This window comes from Ceratotherium simum, chromosome 1 (genome assembly GCF_057802395.1).
Source record: "Ceratotherium simum simum isolate JZ-2026a chromosome 1, ASM5780239v1, whole genome shotgun sequence".
NCBI classification, from domain to species: Eukaryota; Metazoa; Chordata; class Mammalia; order Perissodactyla; family Rhinocerotidae; genus Ceratotherium; species Ceratotherium simum.
In genome coordinates, this window is record NC_141900.1 from 6,862,971 (window position 1) to 6,890,593 (window position 27,623).

Below are 27,623 nucleotides of genomic sequence, written 5' to 3' on the forward strand. Positions count from 1 at the left end.
TCAAAACAGAACTGCTGAGAACAAAGCAGGCCCAGCCTTGATCACCCCAGCACATGACTCCTCTCTCACTCCAGGAAAGCCCGGAGTCTCTAAGGAGCCCAGCGAAACGTTGACACTCAGCCTGCACAAATGTTACGGCCCAGCAGATGATGCGCCGGACCACCAGATGGGGTGGGGCTTCCCGAGCCGGGAACGGAAGGCACGTGCAACAGTGTTCACCGGGGCAGAGAAAAAGATACGACTGACATAAGGATAACACAAAAGGGCAATCCACGCCTACTCAAAGGCCGGAAGCCTGGGTGACCAGGAGGATGGTGAACCGACACAGAAGGGGTGGTGAGGAAAGGCTAATTCGGGTAATAGGAAGATGAATTAGATTTGAAACTTCTGTATTTTGAAGTGCTGGCATTACACTGGTCCCCAGAAATACTTCAGCGAACGCCAGTCAGCAGTCCTTCAGTGAGGTACCCCAAGCGGAAAGAAGAGTCAGCCTCAGACTCACCCTCATCCAACTCTAACGGGTTACCAAGTCCTGCTCACCCGGCCAGCTGAACCTCCTGCAACCCAGGCTTTTCTTATGGCCACTGCAGCACCCTGAGGGCAGGCCACCCCACATCTCACCATGCACCACCGACTCTGAGAGTCACTGAAGAGTCACCGTGCTGTCTGAATCACACTCCACACATGGGAGACAGAGGATTGAGCCCCAGGGACCCGTGAATCTGCATCCTAAATCCTCACTCTACACCTAATAGCTCAGTCTCTGAAGACCAGACACCTAAAATTTACTCAAACAAATTTGTTCATTAAGAAGCAGGTTTCATAAACACATTAACACCCAGTTCACTGGGAGCCTGAAATACACCATACTCAAGCTAAAAATCCACCCTGGAAACCCTGAAAGCAGAAATTGCTTTTCATGGCTCTCAGGTACAAGAAAGCTTTATGAACCAATGGAAAGAAGTCTGCAATTTTTTATCAATATCTAAGCTCATAGAGGACTACAAAATCCTCCCCAGGGAGATGCAGTTATGAGGTAACTGATCACAGAGCTGTAGAGACTGGGATATCTGACCTCTAGGTCACCTAAGGACCAGAGAAACAGGGCCGATCTTCAAAGAGCCTCACCCATTCAATGAATATCTACCAAGCACTTAATACATGGCTGCATATCTGTGCTTAAAGCAAAGATCCTGCCCTCTTTGCTTTATATTTTACTTAGGGAAAATAGTAAGCAAAAAACATACTACACAATTTACTTATTTATAATTTAAGGGGGTGGTGCCATGGAATAATAAAAGAAAAGCATACAGCAGGGTTGCAATTAAGCTGCAATTTAAATAGAACTCGAGGGAAGACCTCATCGAGAAGGGATCCCAAGCGAAGACTGGGAGGCAGAAGGGACAAGGCACACAGGTTTCGAAAGGCAATGCTGGCGGTGCGAAGGACGTCAGTTGAGCCAGAGGTGGCAGCCCACCTAAAGTGACTTCAATATCGTCATCTTAATTGTGACCATCCTGAACAACTAGAGTAGATGCCAGTTTCCCTGTGAAATAAACGTCGGAACTAGCTTCTTACATTTCCGTCACACTTTGGAATTTTCTACCAATAATGAAAAGTCTTGTTTTTCCTATGAGCTTATACTCCTTTCATGGTTTATTTTTTATTTTTTTTAAGCCCTACTATCAAGCGATCAAATCCTAGTCCCTTTATCCTAAGCAGGTTCTCAGGCACCCAGAAACAGCTGGTGGAGACACACCCTCTCCCTTCCCCACCCCCAGCTGCTGGGCAGGGCTGAGGACCTTCACAGAACTTTAGTCCGCCTCAGCAAGCCAGGGAGGAGCCCCTGCAGAGCTGCAGGAAGACATGGGGAATCCATCTGCAGAACAAGAAATGTCAGATTTCCTATCATTTTCCCAGAAAAAATAACCAACATCAGCAAAGTGACAGAAAATTCAGTAAGAGGAAATGCTAAAACATCAGCTAAACATTTACTTTCTCCTTAAAGATCAATTATAGAAAAATCTCACAGAAGTTAATAACAAGGCTAATCTTCAATAATAACAATTTCAAAAGCTTTTTTAGAGGAGGGTTTCTTCCTAGCTAATACAAAATAATAGTAGTTTTTAAGAGGTACCAGTAAGTCACGTTCTCAGTGTCTCCCTCAAACGTGCATAAATATTTAACGTGTTCTGGGGAAACTGCCCAGGCGAGCATTTACCATATGATGAAGAGATGATCAGGAAGCATCAGCGGGCCCTCTTTGCCCGGGTTAATAACTGGGAGTGGCGAGAACAGGTGACCAGGGTGCATCTGCCACCACCTGCCAAATGAGGTGCAGAGAGCAGAGGGCAATTTGCCCAAGGAAGAAAAAATAACCAGAAACAATAAAAGTGTCCACGCATGCCATTGTGAAATTCAGTATGAGCTAGATATGGCACAGGAATGTAAGAATAATTTAAAGACCAAACACTTAAAGAAGAAATTAAACAGAATAAAAAAAGCTCATGTTTAAATTATTCCATATGCTTTAATAAAATGAATAATTTCGAGGTTCCCCTCTCTCCCAAAAAGCACCATTAAAAAAAAACAACAACAGCTGCAATTGCCTACATTTTTGTCAATCAAAACATTCACTGCTTGCTGCACTCAGGCTGGCTGTCTGAAGCACGGGCAGTAAGTATGCACAGCGAGGCCCTTCGCAGCTGAGTGCACACAGAAGTTCTACCGCCCCAACCCCACCTGGCGGCAACAGTGCCATAATAACGCCCTCCTCACCTCCGCCACAGGAAGGAAAGAAATGCCCGCTTCATTGCAGAGTCTAGTAAATCGTTAACACCAATACCACACAGACTATTTGCCATATTCAAATATTACAACATGGTCCCAGGTCCCCAGCTGTGAACCCATCCTCAACTTTGTCGAGAACCCAGAAATCACTCCAGGGCCTTGGGGTGCCCAGCAGCCTCCGCCTACACCAAGCCACCATCCACCACGTTGGCCTGCAGGACACAGAAACAAGTGCCGCCTTTGTGCTCTGAAGCCCTGAGGACAGCCCTGGGGACACCAGAGAAATGGAGTTCTCCACACAGCAGCCAGAGCCTGCTTCCAAAATCCAACCCAATCGCGTCGGCAAGCCCCCTCTACCTCAGCTTCCAACATCGCAGTATCCACTCCAGGAAACAGGGTGAGATCCTTAAGTTGGGCCCAGAAGCAGGGTGATTGTAACTCATGGCTACAACCAGGGCACGCGTGAGAGTGAAAGAGGACACTATTAATCATACAGAACAGCAGGTGGAATTTGGGTCTGCGATGGGCGCACCAGGACCTACGTCAACTTCCCTTAGAAGGTCCGGCTACCTTTCCTGCAAAGAGGGAACGTGACTCCGAGCCCAGGGGGGACATCTGCAGGAACAGCGCACTCTCCCCGAAGCAGGGCCAGCATGGACCCGTGAGGGACCTGACAGCCAGCAGCCAGAGTGTAGTGAGATGATGAGAGGGCCGAGAGGAGGCAAGAGAGGTGGGCAGTGGCCAGACGATGCAGGACTTCCTAGGCCAAAGGGACAACATGGATGATGGTCAGTAATTCAGCTGATGCCAGAAAACACACACCCAGAATGAGCAAATACAGGTACGCTAATCCTCCAAGCCCCCCACGAGGCAAGTCCTGTCACATCACCAGCAACAGATGTGTGCTGGGTGACCAGATGGGTGAGTGACTGGCTGACATACAAAGCCAGGCCACCCCCACAATGAGCAGCCCACAAGGCGCCCAGGGCCCCAATTCACAATTTCACAACTGGATTCGCCCCACCGCCACTCTCTCACTCTGCCGGCCCAAAGCCCACTACCCGTGCAGCCCTTCTGTCTGGCCACGAAATATTACTCTGGCCTCTGAATCAATCAGTTGGCCTGCAGGCTGGCATCACACACCTGCCCCGCCAAGCACACAGTGCTGAGGAGAAGCAGAATGGCAGAGCAGAGAAGAACCCAGGGCCCAGGGGCCCAGTCGCTGATCCGTAATATACAAGCCCCAGGAGCTCGCGAGTTACTGGCATCTGTAAGCCGAGGTCCCCTTGACAGAAAAAATAGGTAAAGTAACACTTGCACAGTGCTTGCCATGGTATCAGATACAGAATAAAAATAATATATAGCATTCAATAAATAAAGCTATGTGTATGATTCAGAAGAAATCTGAGACTTCGAGCCCACACTGAAGAGGATGACACTACTGAGAAGATGAGATTTAGGCAATAAAGACAAAAGCATTCAGAATAGGACAGGTCTGTCTCTCTAACAAAAATAAATATATACTTTTTAAATTTTTATTTAAACTTATTCACTTATTTGTAGTATTTCGTTGATTCTAAGACATTCTCCCATTTTAACATTTTTCAAATTCAAACATCTTCCAATTGATCCGCATTTAAGGATTATACATGATCATCTTTCTCTTTATTTTGACTGAAAAGCTGTCACTAACACTGACCCTTAATCTCATGGTATTTTGGGATCAAAGAAATTCAGTAAGTACAAAATCACAGCATATAAACTAAATGTTTCACTACGGAACCTCTGACGAGAATTAAATCCATGTCATCTGGACAACAACTTCTCTTCCTCCTCAGTCTCACCATCATTAACACACACTCTCCCCCTCAGAGATACAAACCGTTCCTCAGTAGGGGAAATGGCCTCTCTGTCTTAATATTTTCATCTGTAAGGGGAGATCATGAAGGCCCCCACCTCACGGGCTGGTGGGAAGATTAAATGGGAAAAACCAAGTAAAGTCATTGGCATGACAACCAGCATACAGTAAGTGCCTCAGTTTTTCATCTGTACAATGGGTATCATAAAGGTCTCACCTCATAGGGTTGCTGGATGGTTAAATGGAAGAATCCAAGACAGGTACACAGAGTACTGAATCTTTTCCCCTCTACCCTCCTCCATTGAGTCATGAGCTCCGGGCTATAGAATATCCATGTTTGACAGTTCTGTCATGAATTGACACAGGGTCCCCACAGGTCCCCACAACACACATTGTTGACACTGACCCAGTTAGTTTTGCACCTCTCTGTCTATCACACTAGGCTGGGAGTCTCTGAAGGCAAGGTGGGCATCTCATTAATCCAGTATGCCAACATCGAACCATGGTCTGCCCATCATTCATAACATGGCAAGTGAATGAGCAAATTAGCCACGTTATTTCCAACATTTAAAGAAAAGGGTATTTAACTGTTTCCTTAAGTTACGTAAAGTATAAAAGCACATGCTGTTTACTAACACATCATTAACTATCTAGGATTCCAATAAATAAAGCCAGTTAACTGCAATTTGCCAGAATTGTGAGAAAATGTTTTCCCAAACCAAATGCCATCTATTTTTAAGTGAGTATTTTACAGTGATTTCAAAGACTTGAAAAGACTATAATCTCAAATGTACATAGGTATCACAGAAATCACTCACAAATTCTACTTCTAAAAAAAGAATTCTACATTCTTTGAAAAAATCAGAGAGCAGCTCATATAATATCAAAATAACAACTCCCACTTACTGCCAAGCACAATGCCCAGGGCTTTATAAGTGACCCCTACTTCTCACAATGACACTGTAAATAGAAGAAGCGTATAGAATTTAAACAAAGGGTGTATGGTCACGCAGCTGTACAGTAGTATCCTGTCAATGCATTTATAAACTGCCTGCTTTACCCCACAAAACATTTCTATTAAGCAGCGGTTGTTACTAAATTCAGAATTATAACCTTAAATGATTTGCAAAACCATTGTAGGTAAACATCCTATCAGTTGGAACAGTCTCATAAAATAAAAATAAGGGATGTTTCAAATGATCTTCGCATCTTCCCACCTCATGTATAAGAGCTATGAGAAGCGGAAGTTACCGTCTACAAATTTCTTGAAGAAAATGTAGTACAACGAAAATGTCCCTTTGCCAAATTACGGGTGTATAAGGTTAAAAAAGAAAAAGCTACAGAATCACTGTCTGGCTGAAAAAAACAGACATTGGGAACGGTATTCATTTCCAGAGACTGATCCCAAATCGACTATAAGGAATGATGTCATCCTCCAGCTCCTCAAGACACTACCGCCAGAAGCTGGAGGAATCCAGATGTCAGGGCGCGCAACAGAAAGTCCACGGCTGCACGTGATCGGCAAGCGAAGTCTTTTTCAAGGGCTATGAGTCTCGTCTGTGTTGCCCCAACAATGAGCAGGAGACAAGCTGACACAAGGAGGCCACTTTGGCTTCTGTCCACCCAGAAGACTCATTGGAGCAACTGGTGCTCTAAAACAGGGCTTGGCAACCTTTTTCTGTAAAGGGCCAGACACCACTCACCTCTGCTGACGTGGCCCGAAAGCTGCCACAGGCGAGAGGTAAACAAATGAGTGTGGCTGTGTTCCAATAAAACTTTATTTACAAAAGTGGGCAGGGAGCCGGATTTGGCCCAGGAAATGTAGTTTGCCATCTCCTGCACAAGAAGGACAGGTTCCAGGCCTGAAGGCTCAGAGATACAGAATGAGCCAAAATAAGCAACAGAGATACAAAATGGAGCCAAAAGAAGCAACCTATGAAACCTGGGGCTGGGACAGAGTTTATGAAATTACTCTAAAAACGGAAGATGGGAAATGAGGAGCCATTCTGTAGGAATTCTGTTGTCCCAATCTCCACTGGCAAGTTGAGTCTCTGGAGGGCAGGATCACAAGGATAGTTTCTACGATGTTGTACTTCTAACACAAGCATATATGTTTTCAATCCATAAATCAGGGGAAAAAAATCATAAAAGTAAAAAATATTTGGAAATTCTACAGTAATCTTAACAACCTATACCAAATTTACATACAAGCGTTTCATTCCTAAAGCACAGTTTAACATTTTGTTCAGATGTTTGGACCTGAATTCATTTTATTTTCTGTTTTTTGCATTTTTCTGAAGGATAATAAATGTTGCTCTTCTCTACCATAGTTCTTGTAATAGGTACACATAACCCCTTTTGCAAAACCCTGGAGGCTAGATGCAGTTGGCGATTAAGAATTTTTTGGACTTGAGAAAGATAATGCAGGGTTTGGGGTGGCCCAGTAATCTAGCCCATCTAGGGCACAGTCAGATTCTGCCTTGACATGAGAAATGATTTTTTCAAGAAAAAACAAGAAGTTGTTCTTCTCGGTTTGGAGCTTTTTGGATTTTAAAATTGCAGACAACAGGCTGTAGGCCTCCATTTATAAAACCCCCAGAGGTCTCTCACTACTAGTAGACTAAAATCTCAACTGCTCCCCCAGCTCGTCAGGCCAGGCATTTCCTCTGCCCACCCTCTGCACAGCGCGCCCCGCTCATTCCTGCCTGGGTGCCACTCCAGCTCCGGACACTTCTCAGGAAGGCCTTCCTGCCCTCCTGGGCTCTCTCCCCCACTGTCCTATTTTATTTGCTTCAGAATTATTACCATTATTCCCAATTATCTTATTTGCCAGTCGTCCCACATCTACCTCCCCCAGGAGGACACATAAGCCCCAGGATCTGTCTGCCTGATGCAAAGCTGCCTCCCTAGCACCAACACTGTGTCTGGCACCTGGTGTGCTTAATCAATAACCCTGGACTGGGGGTCTGATGTGGCTGGCCCCATGCTGGGAAATTTCTATGCATTTCCTTCAATCCCCATACAACTCTAACACCATTAACCCTGCTTTACCAACAGAAAAACTGAGGGACAGGAAAGTTATGTGATTCTCCCAAGGCCACAGAACTACGAGATCATCACATTTAAAGGAACAACCTAAGTCTTAAAAGAAGCGGTTCATCCCCTTCTCCACCAGCCCCCGCCCTCCACAGGCCAATCTGTTGCCTCTGTCACTAAGCAGAAAGCAGGATAATTAAATGCACACACTAATTTTGGTGCTTCTGTGTACATAAAAAAGTTTACATATCAGCAACTCATTGACTGACCGTATCTAATCCAAGCCACGGCTATTAGTGAACACTTACATTAAGAAAATTATTTGTATGTTGAAGATCTCAAGAAGAAATTCTTCTCTATGAAAACTTGGAGATGTATCCAATTGCTGTAACTGGAGATTGCTCAAGACTAGAACTCATTGTAAATCATCCCATTTTCTCAGAAATTCTGGAACTGTCATCTAATTTTCCAGGAACAGAGGATAAATGCTGCCAAGTCTAGCTGCTGGAATTTTACAAGAATGAGACAGTGCCTTCAAAAGCCACTGAATGGCACGACTGAGCATTCCTCAAAGGGTTACAGAGTATGGCTGGGAGTACCCACCGTTCGCCCAAAGCACCTGAAGAATAGCTTCTGAAGAGCAGCCTTGGGTACCTGGGGCAGCAATGACAAACAGCGAACACGTCATAAAGTAAGGCACTGGCTTCAGTTGGCGTTTCTGCCATCTATATATGGACCAGCAAAAATCCAAGATGCCAGTGGGAGTGAGGGAAAACTAAGAGGGCTTTTGTGGGGTCACCCTTCCCTAGGTCACATCTGGCCTTTAAGTTCTGCTCTGTACCCAACTGAAGATGACACTATTCAACTAACTTTCAGAGGGACCCCCAGGGAAGGTTTCTTTGTAGTTCACGGATCCCGTTCTCCTGGGAGTCATGGTGCGAAGTGTGAGGCAGCAGGCTGGGGTGAGAGGCGCACTCCAGGACCAGACAACCGGCCAAAGCTAAGTGGCCACGTGAGAATTGGACCCATGACCCTCGATACAGCACAGAGCTTTAATCAGCGGGGTAAGGCAACCAGGGCCTCTTTAAGAACAAGCAAATAATCCTGCAGGAGGCAGAGGGCGATAGCTGGAGTAGAGCTCACCCACTAATCAGGCCTGCAGGTCACTAGAAACCTTCACAGTTCTGCTAAGGTTTCAGCCCACTTTTCTCGCTTAAAACCAATTTTGGCTTTGTCTCAAATTCAATGATTACAATGAATGGTATTCCTAATCTTCAGCCTTTCTTCGAAGGTTTGTTTCACTTTGATACCAAAAAAGTTAAAAAGCATTTAATTAAAAAACTTAAATGCTTTCTTCTGCAGCTGTGATTCTATAGGCAAATCTTCTTCACTGTAGCTAAAAAGAGATTTCACAGATCAAGAGAGAAATAAGTTCAAAGAAGTGTAAAAATCTGATCAAGGGTGGAGCATATGGAAGGACTTCAAAACCTGGGACTCCTGCCGGATAAACAGAGACCCAGAGAGAGGCGGGACAAGTACTTAAATGATGAGGGATTGACAAGGATAAAGCAAGAGTCACTTGTCAAATCCAAAGAATCAAGGACCACTCCTTGAAATGTTTCCCTCTACACTGTAAAGTAAAAGTTCAAACGAAAATCTGTTTCAGATGATGGAAACTTGTCTAGCAGCCCAGGAAGAAGAGCTAGAAACTGTAGGAACAGAGATGAACTTGCTCCCCCTCAAAACCCCACCTAATGCCGTCAGGGTGGGGGGAAAAGCAGCCAATCTGGAGAAAGGACTCCATTGACGAAAGGCAAGTGACAGCTAGGCCAAGAAGCCACCCACTAAGAAACCTTTTTCTTCCCCACTTTCTTGCCCTGTAAGCTCATGTCTCCACTTGAACATCCCAATATTCACCATCATTCCTACTTGCCATCTGGAGTTTTAGGGCCCAGCAGGTGACAACACAGTACCTGCTTCACTGCAGGCAAGTTTGCACTACAATGAAAAAGGATGCCATGGTCAAAGAGGACACAATGACGAGATCTTCCAAAGGAAGGCAAGAACATGCAGAACGTGCCTGCTCTTTTACACCACAGGACGCATGAACAGCCCCAGTTCAGGCATTTCCCTCTTGACCTGCTAGTAATGGAACGGTTCAAGGTTATTACCTACATTTGTGCTGTGGCCCTCGGCCAACACCATTAGCCAGAATCAGACACCCATGCTCACCCATACCTGGTAGTACGGATGGTGCAAAAAGGAATCTGGGCAGCCAGCTAAAGCCATTGGTTCCTTCTTGCCTTCTTCAAATTACATTTACTGCACTGCAGCACCTGGAATAAAGACAGACAGTAAGAAGCCAAGCCAGAGAAAAAATTCACTGCTTACAACTTGTTCAAGAGTGACGTGTCTAAGTGGGTAACCCTTGGACACCACTTGTAGGTTTGGTTCGGATGTCTTCTCAAGGGCTACCAGCTTTTCTTCCAACACGAAGAGATTATCACCAACTACAGAGCCTTGAGAAGCCATCTGTGCAGTCACAGGGTCTGTGGGGCACAGGGGCACTTAGAGGGGTGAGCGTGACATCATCCCACAGAATCCAACTCACATTCTTAGCAGTTCCCATGAATCACCTGAAATCCCAAAGTTTATCATACTTTGTGAAATATGAATTTAGACTAATTCCAAGGAAGTGCTGACGGGGTATGTGTGTGTTGTTGGGGTCCTCTGAGTACCACTTGTGTAGATGCTGGCTCTACTGGCCACGGCCAAGAACAAACTACAGTTCTCAGTGGGCACCAAACCATGACATATGGATTCAACGCTCTTCCTGCACGCCACAGTTTTGTAACTACAGTAGTCCTATCTTATCCTCAGTTTCAGTTACCCGCAGTCAACAGCAGTCTGAAAACATTACATGGAAAATTCCAGAAATAAACAATTCAGAAGTTTTAAATTGCGTGCTGTTCTGAGTGGCGTGATGAAATCTCTCACCATCCCGCTCCATCCTGCCCAGGAAATGACTCATTTCTTTGTCCAGCGGATCCACACTGTATATGCTACCCGCCCGTTAGTCACTTAGTCACTTCGCAGCCATCTCAGTTATCAGATCAACTGCCGGTATCACAGTCCTGTGTTCAAGTCACCCTTACTTACTTAATAATGGCCCAAAGTGCAAGAGTAGGGATGCTGGCAATTCGACTATGTCAAAGAGAAGCCGTGAAAAGGTGAAAGTTCTTGACTTAATAAGGAAAGAAAAAAAATTGTATGCTGAGGTTGCTAAGATCCACAGTACCTTTTATTACAGTATATTGTTATAATTGTTCTATTTTATTATTAGTTATTGTTGTTAATCTCTTACTGTGCCTAATTTATAAATTAAACTATCATAGGTATGTATGTATAGGAAAAAACAAGCATACATAAGGGTTTGGTACTATCTGTGGTTTCAGCCATCCACCGGGGGTCCCCGAGGAGGGGGGACCATCGTACAACCTTCGAGAACAACAGTGACACCTTCCTGACTCCTACGTGAGCTGCAAATAACATTAGCTACATGAAAATGCACATTTGGGTCCTACAATGAGCTCCTAATAAGCAGGAAACAGAGATCTTGTCTTTCTCTTCTTTTATCGACTGTGGCACAAACCACACACCTGATGCACACAAAGCGGCCGTGCAAGTCTCGCAGCAGACGCTGATGCAGCGCCCCCACCCCCTCCCCCCGCGACGCAGAGGACTTGGGGGGGGCGGCAATCAGCAGCTTGGCCCGGACTCTGCCTGGGAACACAAAAAACTGCTCTGCCACACTACTCGCAAACAAGAGACTACCTATGAAGTGAACTTCTCTAAGATATGTCTTTCCTGCTAAATCTTAGCAGAAATGAAGAGTTTCATCCCCTTGAGGACAGAAGACTCTATTACAAGCCACACTTTGGAATGCAGTGGGTGGATTCCAGGAAGAGAGAGGAACCAGTGTCAGAAATCATTAGAGATAAAAACATTTTCATGAACAAGCAACTAACATTCTCTGTCCTAATCAATCCCAGAGGTGCCAGGGACCCTCGGCTCCTCCCCAGCCCAGAGACCCTGAATAATTCATAATTCCTGGCAATGTGAGGCTTTCTTGGGCCCCTTTACCTGGAGGTGTTGTTCCAGCTCCATCACCAGCTAACTCTTAGCGCCTTTAGGACTGAGCTCAGGGATCACCTCCTCCAGAAAGCCCCCTCAGACTGCCCCTCGCCACACACCACCACCCAAGACGGCTCAGTCAGTGTCCCCTCTGGGCTCGTGGGCCACACCCTGGGCTTACATCCATCCTTCCATCTGCCACACTGAACTGTAAATGCTTCTTCTTGGTCTCACTCCCCTCAAATAAACAGTGCACTCACTGGTGGCAGAGGCTCTCGCCCCCACGCCTGACTTTCAGTAAATTCTGTTGGAGAGACACTGCCTGATTCTGCGAGGCCCCTGCTTTGCTGGACTCTCTGCCTCCGGATCCAAGCAGGATGGCTTTCACGAAGCGGGCTCCAGTGGTCATCGGGGTCACCCAGAGCAGGGAGAAAACAACAAAACTCCAAGAGGGCCACCCCCCCACATCCAGGGGCCGCCTAGGTGGGACCCACCGCCTCCCCCACCTCTCCCCGCGGCAGAGGCCCAGGGATAGGCAGGTGCCTGGCGTTCCAGGGCACAGCTCCCCTCCGAGGCTGCGTTTCAGAGGAGCAACAACAGCGAACGGCGACAAGACCCTCCATGAGGAGGGAACAGGGAAAAGGAGCTTTGAGACTATTTCCCACTCTTACACTTCCCGTATTCAGCCCTGGAAGGGTCTATTTCCCTGAAGTAGTTTTACTATGAGGAAAATAAGAAAAGTTTAGAAAGTGGTTCATTTCTCTCAATGAAAGAAAGGCAAACCAGGAAGAAAAGAGAATGGAAGAAACAATACAGGCAAGAAACTACCCAGGACAAAGTACACTGGATGCTGGGAGCCATCAAATCAGAATCCATACTGCAGAAAACTCAATCCATGGGCGAGACGGAAACACTGAAAATAGCCCACAGAGAGAATGAGCCAGATCTAGCAATACAACAGTGACCCGGGGGCCAGAGGTGAGGAGGAGAGAGCTCAGGATGCAGAGAGCAAAGGTCAGCTGTGAGGGAGCACAGGCGGCCGGCCTGACAAGGGGCAGAAGTCGTCCAAGGCCAGGGCTCCTCACACGTGAGACACCTGCAGCAAAGTCGAGACTCCCATCTGGTCACAGGCTGACCTTTTCAGAATCCCAAAATAAAAGCCTCACGGAAGCTTCCCACAGGAACACTGAAAGACTTAGGTAGCACAGCAGGACATAAATTAAGGATACTAATTCCACCAATCAAAATACAAAAAAATCAAGATAGGACCCTGTATGGGCTGAACTGTGTCCCTCCTCAAATTCGTATATTAAAGCCCTAACACGCAGTACCTCAGCATGTGGCCGTATTTGGAGGCAGGGTCTTTAAAAAGGTGATTAAGTTAAAATGCGGTATTAGTGCAGGCCCTAAGCCAATATAAGAGATTAAGACACAGATACACACAGAGGGAAGACCATGGGAAGACACAGGGAGGAGACGGCCATCTACAAGCCAAGGAGAGAGGTCTCAGGAGAAACCAACCCTGCTGACACCTTGATCTCAGACTTCTGGCCTCCAGAACCGTGAGAAAATAAATTTCTGTTGTTTAAGCTGACCATTCAGTGGTACTTTGTTATAGTGGTCCTAGAAAAGTAATACAGACCCAGAATACTAAAACACTACTAAATTGTCCTTATAGCTCAAAGGAACAGAAGCGTCCTAAATCAGTAACATTTACTACCAACCAATTATGTTTTTTGCAAGTGTCTCTCTAGGATCCTTTATATCACCAGTACAGAAATGAAACAACAATCCGTAATAGGCCACTGGGCTGAAAAGAACTGATGATGAGCAATGGAAGTGCTAACAAGATGCTGGGGAGTGCTCCATGCTTCAACTTTCCAGCCCCTATACTGAGACAGGGTATGGCTGGTAACCTCCTCCAGCCTCTGGCAAGACCAGCAGTCCCCTGGCCTTCAAACTTCTCTAGCGCATAAGTCAACTTTGCCCCTGTGGTACTTAGTCTCATGTGTCAATCTGTCCAGGCCCTGGTACCCAGCCATTTAATCAAACACTAATCTGGGGGTTGCTCTGAAGGCATTCTGCAGGAGTAATTAACATCTGCAATCACTGGACTTGAAGTAAAGGCAGTTACTCTCTAGAAAAAGGGTGGGCCTCATCCAATCTGTTGAAGGCCCAAAGAGCAACAATTCAAGTTTCTCAGAGAAGAAGGAGTTTGGCCTCAAAACTGCAACAAACTCCTGCCTGAGTTTCCAGGCTGCCGGCTGGCCCCACAGATTTCAGACTTGTCAGCCCCCATAATCGTATGACCCAATTCCTTAAAATAAATCTCTTTATATAAACATACACATGTTCTCTTTCACTGGCGAACCCTGACTTATACACCCCAACCAACTGCTGCAAGATCCCAGGACCACACTGTGATGCCTCCTGCAGGCCTCCCCACACCACAAACACACCTCCACACGGGTGTGACAGCTCTGCACAGACCACCTCCCAGCCCCTTCTCCTTCCACCTTCCACCCTAACTACAGCCTCGCCTTCCAGGGGATGCTATTTCTCTCCCCTTCACCTACCTCCCTGAGGGTGTGGCGGGGGGCATAGTGTCCTCTGGGCTCTTTACTACTGCAGAGAACAGTTCCTCCTGGTCCCTTAAGGACCCTCTTCGAGTCCCTACCATCAGGCTGTCCCATGCCCCACGCCTCCTTCTGCTGTCACTCCCCTCTTTCCCCCGGCTCACTCCATGCATGCTGCCTGCCCTCACTTGTATATCCCCTGGAACTCTTGGATGTGTTTAACATTTGGAAATATATTACGATCCCCCTGAAGTTTCAAACTTAATGGGTGTTAAGAGTGCTGAAAATATCACTTAAATATGCCAGTTTCATTACCTAAATATCACCTTTGAAAGTATTTGCCAAATGAGATTGCTTCTCAGCCAGAAAAATATACATCCCATAAGCCGTGTTGAGTAGGTTCCTTTGGGACAAGAAAACTATAGTTAGAAACAGTAAGAGGATTGGATTAACCCTGGTCTCTAATAAAATGTATCCAACCCAAAGCTAACATCATACTCAATGGTGAAAGATGGAAAGCTTTTCCCCTAAGGTCAGAAACAAGGTAAGGATGCTCGTTTTCACGCATTCTACTCAATATAGTATTGGAAGTTCTAGCCAGAGCAATCAGGCAAGAAAAAGAAATAAAAGGTAACAAAATTGGAAAGGAAGAACTAAAATTATCTCTGGGCACAGATTCCTCTCTGTAGAAAACCCTAAATATTACACACACACTATCAGAACTAACACATAAATTCAGCAAAGTTACAGGATACAAAATCAACATGCAAAAATCAGTTGTGTTTCTATACACTCAACAATGAAAAACCTGAAAAGGAAATTAAGAAAGCAACTCCATTTAAAATAGCATCAAAAATAATAATTAGGACTAAATTTAACCAAGCAGGCAAAAGACTTGTGCACTAAAAATTACAAAAGATTGCTATAAGAATATAAAGAAGATATAAATAAGGAAAACATCCTGTGTTCATAGGTTGGAGTATTTAATATTGTTAAGATGATAATACTACCCAAAGCAACCTACAGATTCAATGTAGTCCCTATCAAAATTCTTCCAGTGTTTTTTGCAGAAATTGATAAAACCTGTTTAAAATTCATGTGGCTTCTCATGGGACCCCAAATAACCAAGAAAATCTTGAAAAAGAACAAAGTTGAAGGACTAACATTTCCCGATTTCAAAACATATTGCAAAGCTATGGTGATCAACACAGTGTGGTATTGGCATGAGGACAGACACACAGACCAGTGGAATAGAAGAGAGCCCAGACACAAACCCTTGCATATATGGTGGATTGATTTTCAACAAATGTGCCAAGACCATTCAATGGAAAAAGGATACTCTTTTTAACAAATTGTTCTGGGAAAACTGGACATCCACACAGAACAGAAGAAAGCTGGATTCTTCCCTTACACTATAAACAAAAATTAATTCAAAAAGACCTAAATGGAAGAGTTAAAACTATAAAATTCTTTGGAGAAAACATAGGGGAAAATTTTCATGACACTGAATTTGACGATGATTTCCAGGATATGACACCAAAGTCACATGCAACAAAAGTAAACACAGAAAAAACTTGGACTTAATCAAAATTAAAACCTTATGTGCATCAAAGGACACTATCAAGAGAGTGAAAAACCCACAGAAAGGGACAAAATAACTGCAAATCATAGACAGGCATACCTTGTTTTACTGTACTTTGTAGATAACGCGTTTTTTTACCAGCAAAAAGACTGTGACTTGCTGAAGGCTCAAATGATGGTTAGCAGTTTTCAGCGATACAGTATTTTTTAATTAAGGTATGTACATTTTTTTTAGACATAATGCTATTGCACACTTAATAGAATACAGTATAGTGTTGCCAATCTTCCTCTTTCTTTTTTTTTCCCCTCCCCAAAGCCCAGTACACAGTTGTATATCCTAGTTTTAAGTCGTTCCAGTTCTTTTATGTGAGCCACCACCACAGCACAGCTACTGACAGATGGGTGGTGTGGTTCCATGACCAGGAAGTGAACCTGGGCCACCGAAGTGGTGAGCACTGAACTTTAACCACTAGGCCATCAAGGCTGGCTCAACATAACTTTAACATACACTGGGAAACCAAAAAATTTAAGTGACTTGCTTTGCAATATTTGCTTTATTTCAGTGGTCTGGAACTGAACCCACGATATCTTCGAGGTATGCCTGTATCTGAAGGGATTAATACCCAGAATATATAAAGAAGCTCTACAACTCAACAACAAAAAAACAAATAACCACATTTTAAAATGGACAAATGACTTGACTAGACATTTCTACGAAGACATACAAATGACCAATGAGCACACGTAAAGATGCTCGACGTCACTAGTCATTAGAGAAATGCAAATCAAACCACAGTGAGATACCACTGTGAGGATGTGGAGAAATTGGAACCTTTCTGCCTTACTGGTGAGAATGTAAAATGGTACAGCCTCTGTGGAAAACAGTATGACAATTCCTCAAAAAATTAAACATAGAATTCCAACATACATTCCAGCAATTCTATTTCTAGGCATATACTCAAAAGAATCGAAAGCAGAGACTCAAATACTTGAATACCCACGTTCATAGCAGCGTTATTTACAATAGCCAAAAGGTGGAAACAACCCAAGTTTCCATGGACAGATAAATGGATAAGCAAAATGTAATATATACATACAATGGAATACTATTCAGCCTTAAAAAAGAATGACATTCTAACATATGCTACAACGTGGATAAACCTTAAAGACATTATGCCAAGTGAAATAAGTCAGTCACCAAAAGACAAATATTGTATGATCTCATTTATTTGAGGTACCTAATATAGAGATAAAAAGTAGAACAGAGGTTAGGAGGGGTTGGGGGGTGGTGGGTTGTTTAATGGGCACAGAATTTCTGTTTGGGATGATGAAAAAGTTCCAGAAATAGATAGCGGTGATGGTTACACAACATTGTGAATGTACTTAATTCCACTGTATTGCACACTTAAAAACGGTTACAATGGTAAATTTTGTTTTGTATATTTTATCCTCACTTCAAAAAAATTATCAAAAAGTTGGCTATTCAGTGATCTTCCTTTAATAAAATTAACAACTTCTGCTAAATTTTTTTTAATACAACCATGACATTCAGAAGGAGTTTTTAGGACACTAAAGCTTGGTGATGTATAAAGCAGTGACTCCAAGTATCACTTTTATTACATTCAAGCTTTTCTTTTTTTTTAAATAACACTATCATGTTTTCTGGTCACATTTGTTCCATCACTTGGAACTTGTTTATAGCTTTTCCATTTTGATTTATCTTGGCCAGCAACAGCCTTTCTCAGTTCTGTAACTCTAGGTAACTCAGCTGTCTGGGAGGTGAAATGGAACCCATACAGCAAGCCCTTCAAAAATTATCTTGCCACTTATACCTGACAAAGACTAAAAGCACTGTTATTAACTGTGCTCTCATGGAGACTGAAAAGCCTATACCACTCTGAACAAAACACCTCACTTCTCAATGTTCTCCAGCAGTACAGATTTGATGATATACTGTGCTACCTCAAAGAGCTTCATTTTTAGATCATCAGCTGATTTATCAAAAATGATGTGCTCTATATAGATACTGAGGAATAGTTTCATAAGCAATAGATATTGCAGCTTTATAATGATAAAAGGCATTCTCATTAACAGTTGTAGAATGACTAAGAAATTGTACCAATAACTGCTGTCTTTCTTCTTCCTTTGATTAAAGGGATTTATTGACAAGTTCAGTTCGCTGTGCTGGTTTCATGTCCTTTTAATTTTGAAGGTTGAGTGCTCCTTTGCAAGAATGCCACTATAAATAACATATTAGAGTCTGTCCATTTTAACTGAGTTTTAAAGTTGTGATAAAAATTTAAATAATCTTCATCATAAAGTTTGCACTTTTTTCCTAATTAGACTATAGTTCAGAAAAATAGTTCTAGCAGAGTCAAAAGTTTGCTGATTCCAGAGTCAACATTTTCCTAACAACGTCAATATTTACACTTCTGGATCCAGCAGCTGAACCTGAACATGCTGTTGTTCTTTTCATTTCATGTTTATTTTTTTTCCATTTTAAGGGCAATTTATACTAAATTAAAATGGTACAATTGTCATAAACGTGAAAGGTCTTGCCCCCACTAACACTTTCTCTGAAAAGTACGTTGGTCGTTCCTAACAGAACTCTGAGGACTCTGGCAGACGGCAGATGACACTCGCACGGCTTTCACATCACAACCACCTGCAAGGTACACTTACGGTGGACGTAAGCGGCACGGCGGCCCCCCCATCGGGACGACTCTGGATACTGGATAAACCACCTGTGATGCAGCCAGTGCACTCATCTCATGACACGCCTGGCAATGTGCTCAGAGTGTGTTAGGGATCTGTGCGATCTACTCTGATACTTCCTCTTCTGCTCTATTTTCCTTACTAAAACATGCTTTTCGTGACCTACTAACTTCATTTCAAGGCACGACGATGGGTTGCAACCCACAATTTGAAAACACGGTCAGGTTTGGGTTTGTGGCTAGTGTCTCGTCTCCAAGCTCACCGCTGTCCTGCACACCTGCACACCCTCCAGCCCATAGAGACTGCTGCCCGCTGGCCCGACCACGCCTATCCCACACGTCACACCCCACCCACACTCCTCTCCTTCCTAGCTTAGGGTCAGCAGTTCATTCCACATGTTCCCTGGCAAACGCCCAAGCTCTGGTGCCCACCTCCTCCTCTGACCTACTCTTAGACAAACACAACTCCTCTGCTGAACACAACCAGCCGCTTCCAGGACCCCTGAAGTCACATACTGTGCTAAATGGACTCTTTCTATTTTTATTTAACCACAAATCCAAAATGCACATTTAATACTGCTGGGAAAGTCTACTATATTTCCTCAGGAAATTTACTTTGTATTCTCCAGAACGTCTGTTTCATACCGTCTCCTCTCTACCCCCAAACACTGACCCTCACTGGCAGGACGCTCAGATGACAGCCAGCTTGCCAGCCACTTCCGACCCCTTCAGCACACACAGCACTAGCTCATCGCCCTGTCCTCTTCGTGTCACGGCCATAGGCAGGATCCGAACATCAATCTTATTTCACTTTTTAGATAGTTAACTAAATCCGTTCTTGTTCAAGAACTCAGTCTTGTTCTCTGCTACACCCAGAACAGCACATAGTAGAGATCCAATAAGGATCTGCAAACTAAGAAGACTAAATAGTATAATTGTTGATGGACAGATTAAGCAACAAAATTTAATTTAAAAATAAAGATCGAAAAGAGAAGCTTCAAGTCTTAAAATAAATCACTGAAGGATTTTTGAAAAAGAAAGCTGTACCTTCCATAAAAACCAGAAGATCCTGCTCTGTATTAGGAAAAATATAATTGAGCAACGTTCACGATATATGAGGACGATCACTTGAACTGAAAAGAGTATTGGCATTCTAAATCATATTAAAAGGATAAAGAGGAACTAATAATACTTTAAACATCAAAGGAAAAATAGAAGATGAAAGATGAAAAAGTATTCAAAACAGAACAATTTATTCAGAAGACAGATGACATGTAGCAATATACGTCAACTGTCCAATTCCCTTCTTTTCAAAATAATATTCAAAAACATTCCTATGTAAAAGAAAACACTCAAGGCCAACTGAAAGAGAAAAGCTTTAAAAAAAGTTTACATTAAAAACAAACAAACAAAACCCCTAAGACCTCCAAGGAGAAACTGAGAAAAACTATTTGCTGTTGGGGACTCTGGCTCGTCAATTACGGAAAAGGAAGGAACTGGGATACAAAGAAGGCATAATACTATGCATGATGAAATAGAATTCACGGATAGTCATGAAAAGTTGCTGTTTGCATAGATTTACAAACGTCTATGAAATTATTATTTTAAAAAAATCCTAAGCTACAAAGAATATCAGTGCATTTCGCTAAAACATTAAGACTTCTCGAGCTCAAGAAACACCTGTGTCGGCCTCCTCCTGCCAGCCGGCTGGAGACAGACCGGACCCTGCACGTCCCAGGGCTGACATAGGGAGGGTTGGCCACAGTGCCAACGGGCTCCACGCAACAGCCAAACACAACACACGTAGAAATTAGGAACGTATGCGTAAGAAACAACTACTCAGCTACCTGAAAATCAAAAACAAGCTCTGGCCTACATAACTGGCCCATGGGGGAAATTAATACAATAGTCTCTGGACAGTTAGGACAATGAACACCATTACGTGTCAAGACAGATAGAATGAGGCAAGATTAGTAACAGGAGTAAAACGAAAGCCATACCCCTTGTACCTTCTCCAAAAGAAAAAAGGAATTAAATCAACAACACGAATCCATCCTTAAACCAGAAAAAAGGAAATCCAGTCAAAAGAAATCGGAAAGCAAAACATAATGAAATTTATGAAAATTCAAGAAAGATGATAAGAGACAAATCTCCTACAAATATAATTTTAAAAACCCACCAATATACAAAATTTTAACCAAAGGAAAGGAATATAATGATTTTTTAATCATATGGTAATTTTATGGACATTTATAAAGAAATAAATTTGGAAACCAACGAAATTATAACTTTTATTAAAAATGTATGCCAAAATCAGAATAACCTAAAAAAATTCTTAAAATAGAAAACATTGGAGATAAAATTGAGTAAAACCCACCCTCCTTCCACTCCCCAATATAAAGAAAGCCACGGACTGTGAGGCTCCTGCTACCAATTATTTCAAGGAAAAAAAAGGTTCCTAAGGACTTGTTGAGACCAGGCATTGGGCTAAGTGAGTATATGCATTTGTGTCTGTGCAAACACACATGCACACAGTGTATACTAGTATCATGCCCGTTGTTGACGAGAGGAAAATGAAGTGCAGTGGCCAAGGTCCCGGGGCTACTGACGGGAAGGCCTAAAGGAGGTGACGGGGCTCAGTCCAGAAACCCACGCTCTAAACCAGAACCCTATGTACGGCCTGTGGTTTTCAAATCACGGTCCCTGGACAGACTGGGAGGCAACACCGGGGAACTTGTTAAAATGCAAATTCTGCAGCCCAGACCCTGACATACTAAATCAGAAACTCTGGGTGGGGCCCCAAAATGTCTGTTTTATGAGCCCAGGGTGGTTCTACTGCACACTAAAGTGTGAGAGCACGCTGACCCACTCCCAACCCCTGGGCCGCACCTTAGACTCCCCATGGGAGCTTCTAAAACTCCATGTGCCAAGTTGCACTCCACATAAGGAGCTCCTCATAGCTCCTTAGGTGTTTCCAAAGTTGAGAACCACTGCTTGTATCTCTTTTATTTACAATTATCATTCCTTCTTTTATGATGTGTGTAAGGAGAAAAAATTAGGAGCCAATGGCAATAAAGCTTTGAAGAATCACATCTCACTTCCTGGGGGCTGGGGAGGAGGTACTTTACCCCTAAGCCATTTGAAGTAAAAAACATAATCACTTACTCAAAACGCCGTAACTGAATCCCAAGGGCTCAGTTCCCAACTGGTATGTTTTCTGCCTTTTAAAAATATATTATTTTTCTCCTATGCAAATATAAAGAATCCCTTTTAGAACACCAACTTTCTCCTTTCTCCACAAGGCATGGGGGGTGGAGACACAGGTGAAATAGCTATTTTAATCACCCACAGCAAAGAACGACCTCATCATTTCAAACTGCACGTTCTTAGGTCCGAGGGTCCAAATTCGACCATATGTTATGAGAATGACCTTTGATTTTATATTCTTGGTATTTTGTAAGAGACCTGTTTGGAACATTCTCTTCAAGTATCCACAGTACCTTATACCAAAGGAGGCTTGGTCAGTCTCCCGGCAGAAAACCAGCAAGATTTTCAAATGAACTGTCATTTTGAATCCACTTCGAAGCTGTTGAAAGGCAAGTGGAGGTGAGAGCAAGCAGCACACTAACCACAGCCCACTCGAAGACGGCCACACTTCCTTGTGTACTTTACTGACTGATTTGTGTGAAGCATCGAATCCTCTCAACAATCCCCCATGGAGACACCATTATTGTCCCCACTCAACAGGCCAGGACACTGAGAGTGGAAGGAACTTGCCTGTGGTCACCCACACCGGCCAGTTGTGTGGTCAGTCCTTGGGCTCTGCTCTGCCCAAATCCAGGTCTGAGCCCTGAGCTAAGATGCAGACTCCCCAGGAACAAGATTCAGTTCCTGTGACCCAGGAAAGGCCAATGCTAGACATTCATCTTCATTTTCTAGCTACCCTCACCACGTGGGCACTGGGCTCTAAAAGATGGGTCTCTACTTCTGCAGTGGTTAACACAAAGGCGTAGAGGTCAGATTGCTAATCTGACTCCCAGAGGCTCCCATAAGGAATGACTCACTGACGTGAGGTATGCGTCACTGGATGAAGTCAACAAACAATTGAGCAAGGATGCCCACAGAGAACAGCCTAGGCTACACACAGGCAGAGCGGCCTCACATCCTCCATCATAAATGCACACCAGGGGAAACAACACCCTCCATGATGGGTAAGGGTGTGCAAACAACAAGGACAAGACGAAACCCACATTCATGCACTGAATCCTAGATATCTCTGAAACCTGTAAGGGTGACTGTCCTAATTCCACAGATCAGGACACAGGCTCTGAGATGCCAGGTGACCTGCCCAGGGTCACATGACGAACACAGGACCTCACGGACAGAGAAATTGCAAGGAACCACCGCAGGCCAGCAGCCTGTGAGTCAGAGAAAAGGATCAGGTGCTCTCCAGACAAGGGGATCCCACCTGGGCGTGACCAGGGGACAGGAAGCAAGGAAGATGGGGCAAGAAGAAAAACCATTATAATTTTAAATTTAAAATGTGGCTTACTTACACATAGATCTAAAATTAAGGTCCTTTTAAAATAATTTATTTTCTCTCATACACATGAAATTCTTTAAAGATTTTTTTTTCACTACTGGTATCACTACTTATGATAATCCTTGATACTTGAGTTTTATGAATTATTACAAATTACTCTACGTCTTCGAGTGTCTTCTAAGGGACAGGTCTTTGCATGGCCAAACCACAAAAAGAGACACAAAAGTTAAGAGACCAAATCAAGTCAAAAAGGGAAAAATTACCATGATGACACCCACATTGCCAAGTGCACCCCCACCGCCCTAGAAGCACTGTCTTCACAAGGGAACTAGTGAGGTTAATACCAACAAAAACCCACCACTCTGCTTTGTCTTTGCTGCCTACAAACCTGTAATTTGTAATCTGTATTCTGTAATTGTAGGGAAAATAGTTCAAACTTTATCAGAAAAATTAAGGACGCTCCATAAAACAGCCCTTGGATTTAGACACTTTATAAAATATACACACTCCAAAAAGTCCTTCTAATCAACACCTCAGTAAAACTCTTGTCCCTATAATAAAACCCAGGTTCCTGATGGGGGACTTTCATCTAAAGAAAACTTGAAAAAAGGCTCAAGAAATTATATCTAAATCACACTTTCCAGATTCTAGACTGAGATCTCTGGTTAAATTATAAAACACTGAAGACGGCAGCACCAGATCTCCTTAATCTCACTCTCTCAGTGAATCTCATAAATGGCCTGCAGTCCCCCTCTTCCCCATCGGCCCCCACATTCACGGCCGGAGCGGTAAGAACCTCCAGTCTTCGGTGCTTCGGAAAATGGGATGTGGGCGCCCCACACGCCCCACAGGAGCGACACGCGGCAGTAACCGCGTTGAACTGCATCCGGGCTGCTTCACTGCAGAGCTGCTCCTGACAGCAAAGCGCTGGAAACAACTGAATAGCCTAAAACTACAGGACTGCTTGGATTACAAAACACTGATGTAGCAACAAACGAGGAGGTGGTTCTATATGCAGGTGCTCCAAGGTATATGGGGACGAAGGGAGCCAGGAGCAAAGAAAAGAAACAGAGAGGGCGCAGCACCCACCACAGGGAAGGAGACACCCTCTCAGGAGGGCACTAACAACCAGCAGCAGGATTGCCTTGGGGGGACCAGGAGACTCGCATTGGGGGTGGAAATCACTTTTCATTGAAGACCCTTGGACCTGTTAAAGTGCATGAATTATCTATCCAAAAATAAGTGAATGTGATCACTGTATTTTAGTTCTTAAAAGAACTGATGCTGGGGCCGGCCCAGTGGCATAGTGGTTAAGTTCACGCACTCTGCTTCGGCAGCCCTGAGTTCGCTGGTTCGGATCCCGGGCACAGACCTATGTACCACTCATTAAGCTGTGCTGTGGCGGCATGCCATGTACAAAGTAGAGGAAGATGGGCACGATGTTAGCTCAGGGCTACTCTTTCTCACCAACAAAAAAAAAAAAAAAGAAAAAAAGTGATGCTGCCCTACCTTCTGAAACTTTGCCATGATTATTGGCAAATTTAGCTAAGTTCATCATCTTTTTGTGTGTGTGAGGAAGATCAGCCCTGAGCTAACATCTGTTGCCAGTCCTCCACTTTTTGCTGAGGAAGACTGGCCCTGGGCTAACATCCCATGCCCATCTTCCTCTACTTGATATGTGGGACGCCTGCCACGGTAAGCGGTGTGTAGGTCCGAACCTGCGAACCCCAGGCCACCGAAGTGGAGCATGCAAACATAACCACTACGCCACTGGGCCACCCCCAAAGCTCATCATTTTTTTGGCTCTCATAACATCAGACTTATATAAACTACAGGTCAGAAGAGCAAACCTCGCTTCTGCCAGCTCAACAAAGTAGTGAAAAGCAAGACCAGAATCCGAAGTGCACTTCAGAGAGGGGTTCGGAATGCAGTCACGGAACACACCGTCACCCTCACGATGTCCGGAAAGCCGACCATAACTGTGCTAACAAGCAGCGTGCCCTGGTTTAGATGTTTCCCACAGTTCTAACCAGCATAAATGTCAGGCTTCTTCCTAAATTTCACAGCCCTTTCAATACATCAGGCCATAGAAAGTGTGTAATTCTATGATCCCCCCGCACCACCCCCCCCGTCCACCACCTTGATTATTGGGGGACAAATAAACACTCTGATTTTTCAGTCTATGAATTCAGTGTTTAACAGAGTCACACTTAGCACAAAGCCCTGACATGTGAAGCCCTTCTAAGCACTCACTGGGGAGACGTCGTCTTGGCCTAGAAACGTTTCGGAGGTGCTCTCAGTCACACCTCAGCCCTGGAGAAAGCTAAGTGATCCTAATGTGAAATATCTGTCTCTAAGCTACATTATCACCAGGAGTCCCCCCATAGACCAACCCACCAAACCCAGGACGAGTTACGCAGGAACCGCAGTCCCACGAAACTAGGGGACTCTCCTTGATGTCATGACTCAGGATCCGCTCTTGTTCACCGTGGAAGACGTATTCGGGTTCACCTAACAACGACTGTCAGACACGGGGACTGGCAAGAAAGGGATGTCCCACAAAGCCACTGCATGTCCCTCCATCGGGGATGGAGCCTGGTCGGTGGGTTTGAAACAGCGTTAGAGCTGACGGTCAACTTTCGTCCACAGTGTCAATGATAAATACAGTCAATGCTGCAAAAAGTCTCACGTTATTCTTGACTAGGATACAAGGTTAAAGGTAACCAGGTTACAAGACTAAACAATTGAGCATTGATCACGGTCTAGGTTAACTCAATGTCACAACGCTAGGAGACCCTATAACTCCGGGGCTTCTACTGCCTCCAGCTTGATTTCCTAGTAGCAGCCTTGGAATTTTAAGCCTCATCAAGACACATTCACTGTTTCATCGTGGTTGTCTTAAGGGGCCCAGGGCAGAGAATAAGACTGGATCTATTAGATGATATTTTGCTAGTGTTTCCAAATAACCTGAATAAATTCACTTTAAATATACCAATTTTAATTGAAAAATAGTCTTGCCTGAGAAATAATTACAGCATTTTGTCCTTGGCGTATCTTGAATAACTCACAAGTTCCCTCTGAAGAGGCGATAAGCTATATAGTGAAGCAATTTATTCCAAGGATCAGGACTCCACTGAAATAAGAGAGGAGTCCACACTGTCAGGTCACGAGAACACCACTGCCACACCACGGGAACCACGCTGACACTCGATGGCCTTTCCTGGGCAACGTAAATAAGGACAATGGTAGCCACTAAAACACAACCTTCAGGGACTTCCCTGTGGTTCTGTGAATCTTTCAGTTTCCCCACAACAGTGACTCCCATTCTTTCTTCTATTTCCCTGACCCTCTCCCCACACGTTCATCCAGGCCACCAGGCACGTCCATGTTGCAGCAGCCACAGGTCAGGTCTCAGTCCTCATGAACACTGGTAGCCTCCTCCTCAGCTCACCCCTGCCTCCCAGGACCTCCAGGAGGCCACCTCAACTGTTTGTCCCCCTCTCTCACCGGGCCCCAATCTCAGTCTCCTTTGTAAGTGACTCTCCAACTCCAAGATCTCTAAATATTGGGGGGGAGTCCCAGCACCCACTTCGCAGATCTCTTCCCTCCCTCCCTCGCTCCCCAGTGAGCTCACTCATCTTCATCACTGTAGACATCATCCAAAGCTCAGGCTCCCTCGTTCATGTCTTTACAGACTTTGCCCCTGAAGTCTAGGAGCATATACTCAACTCCCCCTGCCATCGCCACTTGGCTGTCCCCTGGCCTCTCAAATCGAAGCCCTGGTCATCCTCCCCACACTGCTCCTCCCATTCAGTACATGGAAACACCGTCCGTCCACTCGCTCAGACCAAAGATCTTGAGGTCGTCCATGATTCCACTCTGTCTTCCATACGCCCATTCAGTAGGTGCAGCCTCGCACCACTTCTCTCCTGACTGCGTCTGGTCCAAGCGCATGACTCTGCTCTCTAGTTTCTTGGCTTCTCTCCCTGCCCATCTGCAGCTTTCTCAACAGAGAAGCCAGAGTGATCCTTTTAAGACCAGGCCCCATCATGTGCTCTGCCCCCTACCCACACACTGCCGGTGCCCCCACCTCTCAGAATTAAAGCAAGGCCCTCACAATAGGTCCTCTAAGCCCCCAGCCTCTGATGGGTGGAAACAGAGGGAAGAGGAGGGAGGGAAGAGGAGGGAGGGAAGAGGAGGGAGGGAAGAGGAGGGAGGGAAGAGGAGGGAGGGAAGAGGAGGGAAGAGGAGGGAAGAGGAGGGAGGGAAGAGGAGGGAGCGAGGAGAAAGGAGGCAGAGGACACAGAGGGAGAATGGGAGGGCGGAGGGGGTGGAGGAAGAAAAACCAGAGGGCCCCGAGAAGGTGCACCCATGTTTGAAAAGTGCTCCAC

General features: G+C 44.6%; 1 protein-coding gene across 8 annotated transcripts in view; it reads right to left on the reverse strand.

Annotated features, from left to right (window-relative positions):
* Window positions 1-27,623, reverse strand: part of GRB10 (growth factor receptor bound protein 10) — a 196,274-nt gene that overhangs the window by 126,442 nt on the left and 42,209 nt on the right. For 6 of the 8 annotated variants that reach the window (XM_087432924.1, XM_087432529.1, XM_087432810.1 and 3 more), the window contains one exon: window positions 9,923-10,020. The exons of the other annotated variants lie outside the window; for them this stretch is intronic. In XM_087432924.1, coding sequence (XP_087289050.1) covers window positions 9,923-9,973 — 51 coding nt within the window. In that variant the 5' untranslated portion in view covers window positions 9,974-10,020. The remainder of the gene's footprint in view (window positions 1-9,922; window positions 10,021-27,623) is intronic. 8 annotated transcript variants of the gene reach the window in all.